Genomic DNA, 16542 nt, shown 5'->3' with positions numbered 1-16542 from the left:
AGTTTGGTTCGGAGCGCAGCTCGTCCAGAGGGTCCAAACAAGCGTAAGTGCGAGAAAACATACGAAAGTTGAGGAGGGCGGAAAGCATAGCTGACAGCTGAGAAGGAAGGTTGTATCGACAGGACGCAAACCCGGGCGGACGAACGAACGACATTCGTGTAGAATGGGTAATAGGAAGAGAAGGAATAGCAGGTCGTTGAGTAAAGTCGTCAGAAATTCGAAAGCGACGTCAAATCATCCACAATGGCACGTCAAGATCCGTACAAGCAAGCTCCGTTTCGGAGGCTCAGGATCATACACAGCATGTTGGCTCTCATACCCCTCCCCACCATTCGCCACACCAATCTCCCCACCACGCGCACGTACGTTACTCAACTCAGGCGGAGCAGCGCTCACCATACCCGGTGTTCGCGCGTATCCAGCTCCTCCACTCCCATTAGCAAACGCATCGTCATCACCTGCTCCGTACTCCCCTAACGCAGGAGGCGCACTCGCATAAGGATGCCCGGCCTGTGATTGTTGCTGTTGTGGCGAACCTTGTTGGGCACTTGCGCGTCTACCTGGAGAGGCAGGTGGAATACCCACCTGAGCTGCAGCGCTATTCGGTGTTGCCGTCCCGCCTGCCACACCTGGAATAAGTGCAGCGGGGATGTTATGCTTCTTGGAACCATGTCGCACGAGTGCGGGTGAAGGCTGCATTGGTGGTTGGGCGGAGACGCGTCGTCGTGCTTCGTCCTCTCGTCGTCCTCGCTCGTCTCGACGACGTTCTTGCGTAGGCTGCGTTGAGCTCGATGTCCCCAACTGGAATATTCCTACCGTCAGTCTGATTTACCTCAGTTGATGATGAAGACCTACAACTTGCGATTCCCACCCTCGGCCTCCGTTCAATTCATTCCAATCATACCTCTGATCGTCTACCTCTCCCATATTCTTCATCACCTTCGTGAACAACTCCCGAAGAAAATCGTAGTCCGGAGTCTCTTCGAACCCGAGCTTTCGCACATAGTTCAAGTATATGCTAAATTCTTCTGTAAAAGCGTTCGAGGAACCAAATCGAAGACACAACGATGAGCAAACACTGGCATATAATGCCATCCGCGAGAGGACGGAATGACGCACCGGGTAGACTCTCACACAGCTCTTTGATCGGCGTCGTCTGCTTTTTCTCGCCGATCTTCTCGTACTTCTGCTTATTAGTCGCGGCTTTGAGACCTTGCCATGGTAGGCTGCCGCGAAGGAAGTACATAAAGACGTGCCCGAGAGCTTCAAGGTCATCCCTCCGTGACTGTTCTGATCAAACGAAAGAATCGGGTCAAACACCATCCTAAGCGACGGAATTGTTGTAACGTACCGCGACCAAGATGTGTGTTGATACTCATGTAACGTGCCGTGCCGCTTAGACTCTTCCGTTCACGGTACGGAATGTGCTGCTTCGTCTTCGGATCACGATACTGCTTCGCCATCCCAAAATCAACAACATGTATGAGGTTCGCGTTCTTCGTCCCCGGCCTCCCGATGAGGAAGTTGTCCGGCTTGATGTCACGGTAGATGAGGTTCCTCTCGTGGATGGTCTGGACCCGCGAAATCTGCCAGAAAGGGGTTAGTGTTCGTACGCGAGAAGCGTGAAGATGCGTTGGAATAGGGCGTAGTGCGTACAGTTGAACAATGGAAGAGAAAGGACCTGTGGGAAATGACGTACCATCTGTCGTGCAGTCAAGCAGACCGTTTTGATGGAGAACTTGCGTCCACACATGTCAAACAGGTCCTCTAAGCTCGGACCCAACAAGTCTATAACGAGGATATTGTGCAGACCCTCTTGTCCGAAATGATAAATCTGCGGGATTCCAGCTGTTTTTGGTTTGAGAGAAAAAGACGAAAGTGAGAAAGACTCCGTAATGAATTGAAATTTTTGGGTGAGGAAATGTATACTGACGACATCCTGCCAAGATCCTGTACGACCGACACTCATCTCGCAACTGCGGTGCATCCGACTTGCGTGGTTCCTATACGATATGAACGCTTTGAGTAAGGATCCATTGCAATATGTAGTGATGCCATAGCAATATTCGATACGCACAAACTTTATAGCAACGGTCTGCGAGTTGAGCAGATTTGTCCCTAGACCCATGCATCAGTGCCATCCGCACAGCACACCTCCTAGTAGAAATGAAGGGATGAACGATACCTTCAAAGATGACACCGAAGGAGCCCTCTCCGATCTTCTTGCCTACGCGGTAATGGACACCAACGAGGTTAGTCGTCGAGGACGAGTGACCGCCATGAGAAGCCATCGGATCAGATGACGAGCGGAAGAAAGAGAACCAGAACCAGATAGGAATAATGACGAGCTGGAGAGGGACGAGGACGAGGAGTCCACGACCGACTCGAAGGGGGAGGGGGTAGACGATGAGCGCGAAGGACAAGAAGTAAGAAGTGTACAAGTGCGATTACCGCTTTCCGCTTGCTGCGCCGAAGCGAGAAGAGAAATGCACGTGCCCTCCAAACTTTAGCGCTCCTTTCGCTTTTTCCTTTCCTGCTTTTAAGTAAATCACCTTGATGGTCACGACCTTGTCTCATACAGTGTTCAGTTATACGAACGAGGAGAGCTAAAGCTGTACGTTTAACGACGAGCTTTTTGCACATTTCTATTCTATTGAAATATTTCACCTGCCTTGCCACACTGTGTCGATCGTTTCCTTTCCGAGACGTTCACGTTGACGCAGCAGAGGTCCACCAGTGGATAACATCTCTATTCAGAAGCTCATCTTATAGCTTCCTCCACGCCGCACTGTTGATTAGGGTACCACCTCAAAATCGTTAATATTACACTTCGACACGGCATCCATGCGAATAAGCCAATTTTAGATCAGATTATAGTATTGCTTCCGCTCGCTGGACTGGAAACACTCCGATCCATTGTTCACAATGATATTAATATCTCTATCCTTGGCATCTCCGAGAGAAACGTGGATCCTCCCAAAGTCCTTTTTACAAGGAAGAGACAAGAACAAGAACAAGACGCCACAAACATAGTTACTACCATCTTGCAAGTGGCGAATAATCAAGTGAGGTGAGACGGCGGGTTCCGAGTTAGCACATACGTCCTACTCATCCCGTCTATCACACGGAGATGTTTTCATACATGGACTACTTATTTACTTTAACGATGCACGCTTTGCGGGCAGATAGAACACAGGAACAGTCATCCTGTCTATCACACGGAAGCACGTAGTAATAATACGAGCCGTGATTACAAGAAGAAATGAACAATCCGACCAGACCCGTTCTTATTACATATAGACTTACATCACCATTTATTCTCCTTTGCGACGCATCCTCATGCAGATGGCTAGTAGCAGGAAAAGGCAGTAGTGATTAAATATGGCATATACCTTGAATGTCATTTGTATCCAAAGGGCAAAACCTCTTACAAAAGTCCTATTAGTATTAACATTGTGTATATCTGAGTGCTATTAAACACAGAAACAATTTAAGACAAATCTCTACAACATAATTACTTTATTACTGTTAAAACTTTGCATCTACATCTCCCTCCAGACTCCAACTTTACAATCTTTCCTATAATTTCCTCAAAAAAATCAAGTGGATATAGTCTATACAGTACATGATCTGGTATCCACGGCCATAGGACTTCGAAAACACCGCATCCCGTCCGATCTGCGCAGTTAACCGAAGTGCCGCCCAGTTAGTACCACGGTGGGGGACCACGCGGGAATCCTGGGTGTCGTGGTTTTATTTTTTATTTAATTTCTATTTCTTATTACCAACACTGACATTGATTAACTTAATGAAAAATGTTGCATCTATTAGTATTACAATAACTAGTAAACTTTATTGTTCCATCCGTGGACATGTAGCAACCTCAGTATTTCAAACTGTTCGAGTGCAACTCAGGATTAGAAGTCCACCAGTTGCCAAAAACGTCTCGTGAAAAAAGAGATCTGATCACACCTACTTATACGGATGTATGCACCTTACAATATAACCCCACTCACTCACTTTACCAAAGAGGGTGAAAAAAAATCACACGAACTGGGATATATGTAACAAAAGACATAGCGTAAAGTACAGGAGACTAAGGTCATGAAAGAAGTGAAAGATCGTTCCAACAGGGACATGTAAAGACGACTGTAACGGAGAATGGGAAAAGGAAAGCGACGTGAAGGAATCGCATGCCTGGTTGTAGGATAGGTAAAGTGATTTGTGTCTTGAGGTTTATGATACCGATGAAACGAATGCGTAAAAGGTATGAACGAGCGAAAAGAGGAAATGACATGGGCAAATGCAAGGACTCGTGCATGCAGAAGTCATCGATTGAGTTTATCGTCCGTGAAAGCAACAAAAAAGGAAGAAACATTGACAAAAGAAACGAGCCAAGAAATCGAACAGGAAAATAACCACCAAGGTGGCCAATAAGCGCCCACAGAGCGCTTACCAAGATACCGCCGACATCAACGTCTGTACGAATCCAGAGTCCGGCGAGAGAAGAGGTATCCACAGCCATGGCATAGGCTTACACCATTGTCCGACGAATCACCCACGCACGGCGGTGCAAGTCATTCAAGCAGAAAAGCTTTTCATACATAGTATGCTCGCTCGTCCATCGCCACGAACCCCTTAGCACACCAAACGTCGCGCCAGGGCACTCCTTTTCCTTTCGACATGAAGCAAGGACGAACCTGCTTTCGTAACCGTCTCGCTTCCTTTTCGTTTCTTAATTTTTTTCGCCATTCTAACCAGACTAAACTTCACAGATCGATGACAACCTACACGACTACGACCACCTTCGATCGATCCATACCAATCCTCAGCTCCGCCACCACCTCGATCGAGTCTCAGCGAAACTCGAAGCTCGAATGGAAGCGATCTTCCACATGGTTCAACGAGAGCTGCTGATATCTGTACGTCAAGGAAATTCACAACAAAATGCAGCGTAGAAAAACAAGAAAATCAGAAAAATGGCATTCAGGAAAAAGGAAACCGCTACGCACGGCTCAGAGTTCTTGTGGTAATAGAAACCACACATCCTCGCTGTAGGCACCTCAGCAGGCTCATCCCAGGGATTCTGTCTTCGGCTGCTCAATTCCTCATTCGCGCCGCCACGAGGCTCTGGTAAAGGTTCTTCCGGATAAGACGCAAATCCGCTTTCCATGCAAACCGGAAGCTCATCCGCTAACACCCGAGAAGACGGAGGAGTGGATTGAGGCTCTGGATCGAAATCTACGCAGACGTAGTAAAACCCTGAGGACATGAAAATGAAACAGATGAGTCCAGATAAATTGAAATAGACGTGGGTGCGTATGAATGCTTACCAGCAAAACTAGCGCCACTGATGTCTTCCACTCGATGATCCGGGACGAGGAACCGTTCTTTCCAACGCATGAACACGGCAGGGCGGGAAGTATTAGCAGGCAGCAGCATTCGAGGTTCAATCAATTCCTTTTGCAGCGCGCGGAACGCCGGGAACCGAGCCCAATGTACCATGTCCTCTTGCCGGGAGGCGCCCCAATCCTGAGTGTCGAAACCGTGGCGCATACCAATGATCTGTGCATCGAAATACGTGGTAAGTTCCGGCCAGTCGTCCGTCAACCCGCGGATGCACAGATATCCGCACAAAAATGAGGAAGCAAAGTCAACATCCTGAATAAAAATTACGAATAAAATGGACAAAATCAGTGACGCCGAAAACACGCGGCATGACAGCTAAGCAACGGGACTAACAACAATGGTGACGTTGACGTCGTAGCTATTCCGCCCGCTTTTCTGAGTGCCTCTGAACGTGGCACCGGGCTGAAGACATCTGTAACCCTTCGAACGCACCCGCAGTCTAGTTATATCTACGAGAGGGTCGGGATATCCGTCGTCATGATCGATGTCGTGTGTAAGTGTGGGATGTATTTGTCCTGAGGATGGGTATGTTTGCCGAACCGGGGATCTTGGGGGAATAAAACGCAAAGTAGGGGAAACAGATCTAGGAGAGACGTTGCGCTGAGGATAGGAGCGCTGGAGTGAGGATGTCGAAACAGGGATAGGTATGGAGAGGGAGCTCTGTGGAACACTACTGGGATTAATTTGACACGAATTGTCAATAGCAAAGGCACTCCTTCCCTCCCCGTGCGGTTCACTCTCTTCGTCACTAGATGAGGAATCCGTCTCAAGTAGCCCGTCAATACACATGGGCATGTTGTCGTGTTTGACGTTGCGGATGACACGGCGCGAGACGTCGATCTCCCGGACTCCATCCGCAACAACCGAGAGCCCTGGGTAGACGACGAGTGGAGAACATGTTACAGTCCGTGAGTCCCTGCATGCGTTGCAAAGATTGGTGTTCTCGATGGACTCGGGCGAGTACAATTGGGTGGCCGTTGGTGCCTCAGCATTAAGTGGCCCTTGACAGCCAGAACAACGTTTTATTTGGGGAGTGTCATCGGCCAACTGCGATGAGTCCGTTGGCGAGATAAGTGGGTGGCCTGCAGGCATCGCTGAAAGTGTCGAACAAGATGTTTGTTGGGAGAGAGGTGTCGAGATGTCGCTAGCGAGGGATGATGGCACAAATATGTAAGGAAGAGGTGTAAGTGCAGGTGCCTCTGTGTTACTTGTCGGGTCACGCGTCGGCGTCCGCTCCACGTGCCTTTTTTTCAAAAGAAATCGCCACTTTATCCTCCCAAGTTCCTTTGCAGCACGTTTACTGTGCACTGTAGTAGTCAGACAAAGTGCGCCCTCTTCTCCGACTCGGCAAAGCAAAAATATCGCCTCTACTAATCATCTCAGATGCAATTGATTATCGGCCTTCCTTACAGGGCGATGTAGCTCGGAAGCACCAAGCTTCGTTCTAGGCGGCCGTGATGATTAGTATCCTATCCTCTTCTTGTTTTGTCGTAATCAATAGTCGTTGGGGCGAAATATCAACGTTCGCGCCGCTCAGCTGATCCCATTCAATGAGCGTCTATCACCACTCGGGCGGAGCCTGTGTCAATATCTATCACTGCATACAGCCTTCGCCGACGAACTTCATTGCTCAGAACTAGCACAACATAGGAGGAATACGCCTTTGGTTATGTTGACTCCTAGTGCTCAAAAGACACATAGGATGACTACGGATCCGCGTCTGTTTGTCATTTCCGGGCTCTGTGGCGTTTACACTCTCCTAAACGCTCTAAACGCTCAACAAGACAATGATTGCTATTATTGGATGCGCAGTCCGGCGCTACTCTCCTGAGCCGTCAAATGCAGTGCATCTGGCTAGAGCTTCTTTGATGCAGAAACTTGACATTCTTGTCTATCTTCTCAATGCAGATACTTGCCTGATGTTGTTCTATCGCCACGTGTCTGTGTTGAGCGTCTCCGTCGAAGTACGCGGAGAACGAATTGTTCGCGACAAAGCGGAAAAGGTGACAAGCCCAAAGAAGAAGAAAAATTTAAAAGTAAGGATAAGTCACGGATCTCGACCTGCGGCGTCGCGCCGTCAAAATGCATCTAAATATACAGTGTGTAATACAGAAACTATTCTGTGTTCATCACGACTTGTCGCCGACGCCGATCACCCACGGATCCTGCCAGAACACCGAAGAGTCTTCCCTTCAGTTCGACTGCGCATTTGATAAAACTTCGAAAGCACTGAACCCTTCCTGCCAAGATGAAGACGGGCCTCGGACCTTACCCACTGAATATTCTCTATTCTAACGGGTCGGGAATGAGTATCGTTCGGGACCGGATCGGCGTGACGATTAGATGTTGGCTGACTGACTAGTCCTCCGTCCCGGCTCTCTATTAAACGTCTCTGTCTTTCCGGGCCTAGCTCATAGTTTTCTCTTTTCCTTCCATGCACGCCAGCTAAGCATACCTGATCTGGTGACTCATCGCTTTTGGCCATCGACTACCATCTTACCACTTTACCTCCGTGAAGCTAGAAACACAGCATCTAGTCTTCGTGCGCAGTACACTACCCAGCCGAGACAACTCCACTTCCTTCCTTTAAATTCGAATGGGAGCTTTATTTAGGAGGTCACAGGGTCCAGCATAGCATCTGAGAGGGCGAGAGTTCTAGATTTCAGATCGATCCAGGAAAGGGGAGATAAGGTGTCTCTTGTGTGTACAATCTCTTGTGTTTCGTTCCTTCTGTTGTATCGTCCAAGAAAAGTAAAGGAATCAATATTCTTAGACCTACCTAGAACGAACAAAATTACTGTTACAAACGGTGGAGTTTCTTCATTACATTATTATAACCTGAATACCTTTGTCTTTGTGTCTAACTGTATCAACACACAACTTGAAGGTCTCGGCTCACCTAGACTTACACTTATAGAAAGATGGCACTAATCACTCCCTTCTTATTGTAACGTTCAGAATATTTTTAAGATTTATATTTCGTCGTACAGCTTTCCTTACTTTAGGTCAACCTCAGCCTGCCTCATCAGTATCAGAATTAATGTCCAAATCGTGCCCATCCTACCTCACATGTGAAACGGTCCTAGAAGTCTAGCAGAATTGATTCTGCCGTGTCAGACTCTAAATTACAGATAGATGGCTCATCAAGGCCAATGGTTTTGTTGGTATGTTATTTTACAAAATTGTCTTTCCTAGGGTTACATTCCCGGGTGCTGTGTATTGACAATGCAGAGACACGTGTGTATATTTGTTTTGCAAACTGTCTGTTCTGTAGTTTATCGTACGTATCTCCAGAATGTATACATTCAAAAATGTATATAGGAAACACCAATACTTTCGGTAAACAAGCCAGATTGTACGCATAATCCGAGTGAAACCAAATACATATTATAAACCCCTAAAGAATAATGACTACAAATTGACAACTACACAATGACTAAAGGCACATTGTACAACTGTTTGGCAAGTGCTAATTGTAAAGAGCTAGCCGTCGTCACTTATTTTAACGTTAGTCCACGTATCTCCATGACACTACTTTGACCAGTCGAGCCTTACAGGATGGCCGGGAGCGTCACGCGGAAAGCAATCCACACTCATATCGCAAATACCATTGCGATACTCATGCGGGATCCATAGTAGTAAGCCACCTGATCGAGTCCGGATCCATCCGTCCACTGGAACCACTGATGGATGATTCCTATACAATGCTGTTGATTCCGCTTTTGGCCCTGTCCTTTCTTCGTTTAACCATACAAACCCATTTACATCTGCACAATATTCTCCTTCATCACTATCACCCGAATTTGTTGTGAAGTTGCCATCCATAGATTCCGAGTTGTTATCTAGGAAACGTATTTCCACCTCACAAGCCTCTTCCGTCGTATGAAGGCAATCCATCTGATTCGTGCTGTGGTTGTCCCGACTGGGAACCATCTCGTCTCCAGACTCAGAAACGATATCACGTCCATTCTGAATTTGTACCACAGAATGGGTGGAGTCAAGGTGACCTTCCAATGAAGCACTAGTCTGTGCACTCGTCCGGCTATCCCGCATGTGTACTGCCCAGTCATCAGACTCAGATGCGGAGTGACACCCGTCTGATAAATAAGAAACAGAATGATCATTGCCTCGGTGACCCTTGGTCGGCGTTGCCAACTGTATACATGCCTTAACCTCCCATATACGCATTGTATTGTCATCGGACCCAGAGACGATATGACGCCCGTCTGGTGAATATGCAACAGAACGGACATCGTTTTGATGACCTTTGAGTGGTGCACCCACCTGTGCGCCTGTCTCAGCATCCCAAATGCGCACTGTCCAGTCGCTAGACCCAGAGACAATGTAACGTCCGTTTGGCGAATAGGCAACAGATTCGACTTCTTCTTGATGTCCTTCGAGTGCTGCACACACTTGTGCTCCGATATGAACATCCCAAATGCGCACCGTTTTGTCGTCAGAACCAGAGACAATATGACGTCCGTCCGGTGAATAAGAAACAGAAAGGACCCGGCTTTGATGACCTTCGAGTGGTGTGCCCACTTGCGCACCTGTCTCAGCATCCCATATGCGCACTGTCTTGTCTCCAGAACCAGAGACAATGCATCGTCCGTCTGGAGAATAAACAACAACAGTGGCAGATCTTTGATGACCTTCAAGTGGGGTGCCCACTTGCAGACCCGTCCAAACATCCCATACGCGTACTGTCTTTTCCGCAGATCCAGAGACAATATGACGTCCATTTGGTGAATAAGCAACAGAAAGGATAGCGTCTTGATGGCCTTTGAGCGGTGTGACCACCTGTGCGCCCATCTTGACATCCCAGATGCGCGACATCCTGTCCCGAGACCCAGAGGCAATATGACGCCCCTCTGGGGAATAAAATGCACAATGCGGATCGTCATGATGACCTTCGAGCAATGTATCTACTTGTGTACCCGTCTGAGTGTCCCAGATTCGCAGTGTCTCGTCATGAGAGCTAGAAACAATATGAAGTCCGTCTGGTGAACATGCGACAGAAGTAATGAAGTCTCCATGACCTTCGAGAGGCTTGCCAACTTGCACACCTGTCTCAGCATCCCATATACGCACCGTTTTGTCACTAGAGCCGGAGATGATACGATGTCCGTCTGGGGAATACGCCACAGAAACGACCCAGGAGCGACTATGGCCTTCGAGTGGTGTGCCAACTTGAGCACCTGTCTCAGCGTCCCATATACGCAATGTATCTTCGGATCCAGAGACGATATAACGTCCGTTTGGTGAATAAGCAACAGAAAAGGTTGTGCGATAATTTCCGAATGATGTGATCACGGCGCAGTACACCTGTGCTCCCGCCTGAGAATCCCATATACGCACTGTCCCGTCTTCAGACCCAGAGACGATATAACGTCCGTTTGGCGAATACGCGACAGAACGGACGGTGCCTTGATGACCTTCAAGTGGTGTGTCTACCTGTGTACCCGTCTCAGCATCCCAAATGCGCACTGTCGTGTCGTCAGACCCAGAGACAATATGACGTCCTTCTGGTGAATAAGCAACAGACCGGATGCCACCTACATGCCCTTCGATCGGTGTGCCCACCTGTGCACCCGTTTCAACATCCCAAACGCGCAGAGTCTTGTCGTCAGAGCCAGAGATCACGTGACGTCCGTCAGGCGAATAAGCAACAGACTCTACAGAGCCTTGATGGCCTTCGAGTGATGCTATCTGTGCACCAGTCTGAGCATCCCAAATGTTCACTGCCCCGTCCTCAGACGCAGAGACTATATGACGACCGTCCGGGGAATAGGCAACACCCAAGACGCTAGAATGTACAGATAATGTATGAATATTGACTGGCCAGTATTCATTGACCCCTTTCAATATGCATTGTCGGATATTAAAGTCCGTACAATATCGTCTTGCCATCATCGCCTTGACCGGCGCCCATAGCAACGCTGAAAGGTAGATGTGTGGTGCACTTGTCGCCATCGGCTCTCGGAAGGCCGTCACAAATCGGTATAGATCCGACGCAGTAGAAACGAGTTCTTGGTCAAAGTTAAAGCTCTGCTTGAATTGTGAATGACGTGAAATAGCAATTGTACAGACCTACACACCTTCGAAACACTCAAGAACCCTTCGAGAGTGGCAATCGCTACTCCAAGCTCAGACATGACGCTTAACACCTCCAACCAGTACAGTGACGAAGTCCGAAACAAAAATTGGCGTAGAATTTGCTGCACCTGGCCTTCGCATACCTCGTCAGTTTGGGATCGGCATAAATGGTTGAACCAGTACAGGCAGCTATACTGTAGCTGCCGAGATATTTTACAATATATACGCTGACTGAGGTCCAACACATCACAATTCGGGGCATATGAAGTTTCTAAGTCGCAAATATTGAATTTGAGCCCGTCGAGCATGATTTGAAGACACCTCTCCACCATGCTCATTTCCAATTCCGCTACTGCTGTCCAGAACTGTCCAGACCTATCACTGCTCCCGACGAAATCGAGGAATGACGGGTGACAAACACGTATAGCACCAGTCTGAGCGTCCTCGTATAGCACCGAGCCCAAATGCCTGAGCAAGGCGTCCAGCTCATCTTGCCCAGCATCTAGGTCGGAAGGAACGAAGGCACATAACGCTTCTAAAGGGAGTGGTTTATTCTTCGAAATCACAAAGATGAGGCCGACAATGAGCCTGACCGCGTGCTCGCCATCCGTGAAGTTTTGCGCGGCGTCTTGGAGTACTCGTAAGTATACGGCATCAAGGTTTCCTTCGGAAGACGATGTCCCAGGATTTGATTCGACTATTTGCCGCAAGAGCTTGCCCTTTCCGAACGATTTCATGCTAACATGTTTTAGGACCGTAGAAATCCATATGAAATGTCCTGCCGCCCTTTGTACTAGAACATCAATTGGGGCTGGTTGGATTTTGCGAAGGCCAGGATTGGACGTGAACTGTTCTCGGACAAAGTGATATATGTCTTCGTCAGTGGTTGCTTCAAACAAGTCGCAGTCCTGGACGAGGTTATTGACTCGGAGCATGTTTTCCTTGATTCGTGGATTTGGACGGCTGGTAATGATGATTCTGAGCCAATGTGCTGCTTCGGCCATGCTCACAAGATGTGATGCAGTAGTTTCGCCGTCTTCACATTCGTCCAAAGCGTCAATGACAATAACGACCATCATTTCCGATTCCATCTCTCGAGAAACTGCCGCTATTGGATTCGCAAGAAGTCTGTTGAACTGATGTGCGAGAGGCTTATCCAGTATAACAGGGTCATCCTCCATTTGCTGAAGGACGGCCTTCCTGAACGTCATTATTCTCCGCGATAGAAAGTACGCCAGCGAACGGAGGAGTCGTCCAGCACTCCTTCGTTCGGGAATATCCCGCTTACAGAAGAATGACCCCGACAGGACCTTCTGCCCGTCCAGTGCAGTTGCCACGGACGCTGCTACCGAGCTTTTTCCACAACCCGCGACGCCATGTACCCAATAGATTCGCTGAGAATGGTGCTTTGAGTGCACCCATTCTTCGACATTCTGTAAAACGCTTCTTCTTGTGCCTGATAGACATCCGCGAGATGGATCATAGGCACTATTTTCTGGCGGCCACAGCCGTTCCAATGCCCTTTCTTCTATCTCCGAAAGCTGGCGTTCATCTATTGACTTGGTAAGCGAAGATCTCTCCCAGCGGTGTACACTCACCGATCGCAGTTGCTACACCTATAATATTAGCCTGCAACCCGAGACTCAAGCTGCGTAGCGTGTACGTCAGCTGGTCCTTGATCTGGTGAATTTCGTCTTTCCTAGGGTTGTACCAACTCCAAAGGACAAATCCTAAATAGCAGAAATTAATGTGATGTAATCAGGAAAAATGGATGGCTCACTCAAGGGAGGCTTAGACGCGTAATCCTCCAAATTTATTGCCAATTTTATAACGAAATCAAAGAACTTCTGGAGAATTCCTCGTACTTCGTCGTTAGTGACATGCTTGAGAACGAGCTCTACAATAGGCAAGAGTTCTACCACATTGTCCAGGATTAAGACGAGCTCCTTATGAAACAACGGAATGTCGCGGAACCTCTGGATAAATAGCTGTTAATGCTCTTGAAGTGCAACTGAGCAAAAAATCATACCTCGAAAACTCTACTAATAATACTAGCCGCGGCTTTTGCAAATGGATTCACCTTTCCCGAAGTATTCATTATTAACTTGGGTGAAGAAACTTTAAGAACTCACCTCGGATGCACCCGTGACTAGTTTCAGTGCAAGGTCACATAATTTGAATACCCTATCAAGTTTATCGAGCATGGTGACTTTTGACCCAAGAGCAGTAACGGCATTGGGAGTTAGCCAACGTGCAATGTCAAGAGACTAAGTCACATTGAATTAGTACATAATGAACGAGAAACTGGAAGTAATCATACCGATCTCTCCTGCCCAAAAGATAGTTCCACGGTAGCAAGGGATTCCCGGCCTGGATGTAAAGTCATTTCTCTGAGAAACTGAATATTGTGAGTCCTAATACCTATCCGCGTGACCGTCTTCCTTGGCCCAATCTCCTGTGAGCAGAAATCTAGATCGAATTTGTCGAGTGTTCGTTGAATACGGAAGCCTTTAATGTACTGAACCAAAAGAACTGCTTTGGTTTGAGATTTTACATATCTAAATAAATTTGATCAAGATATTTAGGATGGCATGACCTGCAAATACGTACATATCAGAATCCCACTGCACCGACAACGAGTTCTCAACTACGTCTGACGTGTGCCGAAATTGCGATCCACCCTCAAGTATTATCTGGAGCTTTGAGTACTTCCGTTCGCCGGTGATCTTGACATCAATTGCTACACAAACAGTCAGAATGGACGCCTGTAAATGTTGGGATCCACATGCCTTCGAGATGAATGAACCTGCACGATGGATCAAGCTTAACAGCAGCACCCCGACAGAGACAAGCAACCACTCACCCTCCTTCATCGCTCGATGCCAGAGTTTGCCCGGACTGTCGTTGTAGCTCCATACGTGGGTCGAGAAGTGGAGGGAAAGGGAAGGGAGGTGGGAGGTAATGTAGTCACTAGGTTCAGGCTGTGGTGAGGCAGCTGCATGTTAATCCGGCTATTCCGATGTTCTTCATTAATGACGCTTAAGAATGCTGTGAAGGAATAAATGCACTGGAATAGACGTGTTTGGGTACTTGTAAGTTGTATGAAGTCTTCTTTGGCACACGTTGAGTTGATTATCAGCGGAGTTTGAAACTAAAGCCTTATACGGAGCAACGTTAGATAGACCAGTTCGCTGCAAAGGAATCACTTGCACCTTAATTGCATCGATTTTCAGTACTCAGAAGGTGCACAAGATGTACGCATATTCTTGCTTGTCTATCATTTCTTTGGGTAACTACTGGATCAGCAGTGCTTACCTTCTCCTAAATGCTTTATACGCCCAACAAGTCAATATCAATGATTGCTATTATCTGAGGCATATGCCTGGCACTGTACACCTGAGCATTTAGATGCAGTGCATCAGCTTCTTTGATACAGAAACTTGACATGCTCGTCTGTCTTCTCAATACAGGTACTCATCGGACGTTGATCCATGGCCACTTGTTGGTGTCGAGCGTCTCCGACATTACACACAAGGATGCACAGATTATAAGGATATCAATGGTTAACAGCAGCAAGCTGCTGACCTCTTGGGATATTAGGAATTATCAGCTTGCAAGGAAGTCGGTTTGAAAAAAGCGCTTCTAAGAGAAAAAAAGCATCAAAGACGTGCTGTCATTACAGTTACGTCAAGAATAGAGAAGGTGCCTTGGGTTGCTGAGAGGCTTTCTGACTTTGCAGAAGTAGGCTGCTTGAAGATCGGAACCAGCAACCCTGAAAATTTCTTATACAAACCTTGCGTGTTCCATATTCAAGCTTGTCAAGTATCCAGCTGCTGGGCCAGGTATACCTGAAGCATTTTCCCAGCCTATCCGATGAAAAGACAGACAACTGATGCCCATGAAGGCGAAAGAGTCTATAATACATGTCTATCTGAAATATACTATTAGCATAGTGTCAGTAAATTTTTTCCGAGATCGATATAGACAACAAACTCACTTGTATAATGCGGGAGTTAGGTTTGGTATACATGGAAGATGGTAGCTCAGGATCCTAATCCTCGCCAGCAGGAAGTTCTTCCTCTAGGTATTTTACGAGCTTTACCCGCATCTCAGTGGATTCGTCCCCTCGTAATACGTCGCTCACGAACGTCGCTTCCACTTGCATCTGGATCTGCACAGAGACGATAAGTTAGGCACTACCTCAAGAGTTCATGCAAGACCCGAGAACACGAAGCGCTTACCATCTCCAAAGCCCCACGTATAACACCACACAGAACGTTGCTATACCATAATCCACCATGGAGCGCCTCTTCAGGAAGCTCAACAAACTCCGCAAGTGGGTTCTCGTCGAAAGTTAACGTGAAGAACGTCCCAGGAGAAGAAGCGTTTGGCTGTGGTGTCGACCCGGCTTTCGTTGCTGGCGCCGGTGGAGGTGCACCGTGTGTTACTGTTGGTGTGATATTTAAGAACGACTTGAAGCCGACCTGTGGTAGTTTACCGCATACATGAGTCATTAATCCTTTACAGATTGAAGAAAGCAAAGTAAGGGACGAGCGCACCTTAGACACTACCTCACCCGTCTCCCTAAAATCCGCACACCGTCCGAGGTTACTGCGTGCAAGGAAGTCCTCTATCAGACGTGTGCCGATGTTATACCCCATCTTCTCGAGCTGTTTGTTCACTTCGCCATAATCCTCATAATCTTGGATCAGTTGTACGACGAGTGCACCGTATGTCATGGCGAATAATTCCGCATTCTTATTTTCAAGCGGAAAGAACGTTGAGGAGGAAGCATGAGCTGATGCATGACCTTAGAATGTGAAGCGTCTGGCTCACGATCTTCTCGGTACGACCTTTCCAGAGGTCCTCGCCGATGGCCTTGTATTGCTTGCTCGTAGTTGCCATACTTTCTTTTCTTATGTAAAACGCAAAGCTGGTATATACAGACCGGTTTGAGAAGTAAGCAAAGGTGAGTGTGTCGGGTTAGGGCGCGTCGAGCGCGAACTCCTTCTCGCGCGGTGATCGACTTTCAAAAGC

The 16542-nt window shown here is 47.6% G+C and overlaps 4 protein-coding genes across 4 annotated transcripts; all 4 read right to left on the bottom strand.

The window, feature by feature from the left end:
• Positions 1–234: 234 nt before the first annotated feature.
• FOMMEDRAFT_87207 (kinase-like protein) lies at positions 235–2291 on the bottom strand (the record flags this gene model as incomplete). Its single annotated transcript, XM_007267796.1, has 9 exons — positions 235–522; positions 586–801; positions 859–1028; positions 1120–1290; positions 1352–1586; positions 1700–1848; positions 1934–2003; positions 2078–2118; positions 2186–2291. The coding sequence occupies 9 exons, from the start codon at positions 2289–2291 to the stop codon at positions 235–237; spliced, it is 1446 nt and encodes a 481-aa protein (XP_007267858.1).
• A 1480-nt stretch (positions 2292–3771) lies between these two features.
• FOMMEDRAFT_147410 (uncharacterized protein) lies at positions 3772–6552 on the bottom strand (the record flags this gene model as incomplete). Its single annotated transcript, XM_007267795.1, has 7 exons — positions 5743–6552; positions 5334–5661; positions 5013–5262; positions 4792–4888; positions 4701–4767; positions 4457–4479; positions 3772–3804 (listed from the first exon to the last, which is right to left on the bottom strand). The coding sequence occupies exons 1-7, from the start codon at positions 6499–6501 to the stop codon at positions 3772–3774; spliced, it is 1557 nt and encodes a 518-aa protein (XP_007267857.1). The 5' UTR covers positions 6502–6552.
• Positions 6553–8940: 2388 nt separating this feature from the next.
• Positions 8941–14518, bottom strand: FOMMEDRAFT_168901 (WD40 repeat-like protein; the record flags this gene model as incomplete). The annotated part of the gene is made up of 10 exons (XM_007267794.1): positions 14369–14518; positions 14116–14311; positions 13927–14063; positions 13826–13875; positions 13638–13772; positions 13535–13585; positions 13286–13481; positions 13104–13235; positions 11508–13057; positions 8941–11457 (listed from the first exon to the last, which is right to left on the bottom strand). Exons 1-10 carry the CDS (start codon positions 14376–14378, stop codon positions 8941–8943), a joined length of 4974 nt encoding a protein of 1657 aa, XP_007267856.1. The 5' UTR covers positions 14379–14518.
• Positions 14519–15331: 813 nt separating this feature from the next.
• FOMMEDRAFT_124908 (transport protein particle complex subunit) lies at positions 15332–16484 on the bottom strand. The gene is made up of 5 exons (XM_007267793.1): positions 16342–16484; positions 16065–16262; positions 15747–15989; positions 15503–15676; positions 15332–15446 (listed from the first exon to the last, which is right to left on the bottom strand). The coding sequence occupies exons 1-4, from the start codon at positions 16408–16410 to the stop codon at positions 15557–15559; spliced, it is 630 nt and encodes a 209-aa protein (XP_007267855.1). The 5' UTR covers positions 16411–16484; the 3' UTR covers positions 15332–15446; positions 15503–15556.
• Positions 16485–16542: the final 58 nt, after the last annotated feature.

Source organism: Fomitiporia mediterranea (assembly GCF_000271605.1).
Source record: "Fomitiporia mediterranea MF3/22 unplaced genomic scaffold FOMMEscaffold_7, whole genome shotgun sequence".
Classification (NCBI taxonomy): Eukaryota; Fungi; Basidiomycota; class Agaricomycetes; order Hymenochaetales; family Hymenochaetaceae; genus Fomitiporia; species Fomitiporia mediterranea.
This window is presented reverse-complemented; position numbering and strand designations above follow the sequence as displayed.

What these genes read in the sequence shown, in the direction of transcription:
- FOMMEDRAFT_124908 (XM_007267793.1), bottom strand. Translation starts at nt 16,410, where the DNA reads ATGGCAACTACGAGCAAGCAATACAAGGCCATCGGCGAGGACCTCTGG. An exon ending in CGGGTGAGGTAGTGTCTAAG is followed by an intron (nt 15,990 to 16,064) that starts GTGCGCTCGTCC and finishes AAACTACCACAG; the next exon opens with GTCGGCTTCAAGTCGTTCTT. An exon ending in TACGTGGGGCTTTGGAGATG is followed by an intron (nt 15,677 to 15,746) that starts GTAAGCGCTTCG and finishes GTCTCTGTGCAG; the next exon opens with ATCCAGATGCAAGTGGAAGC.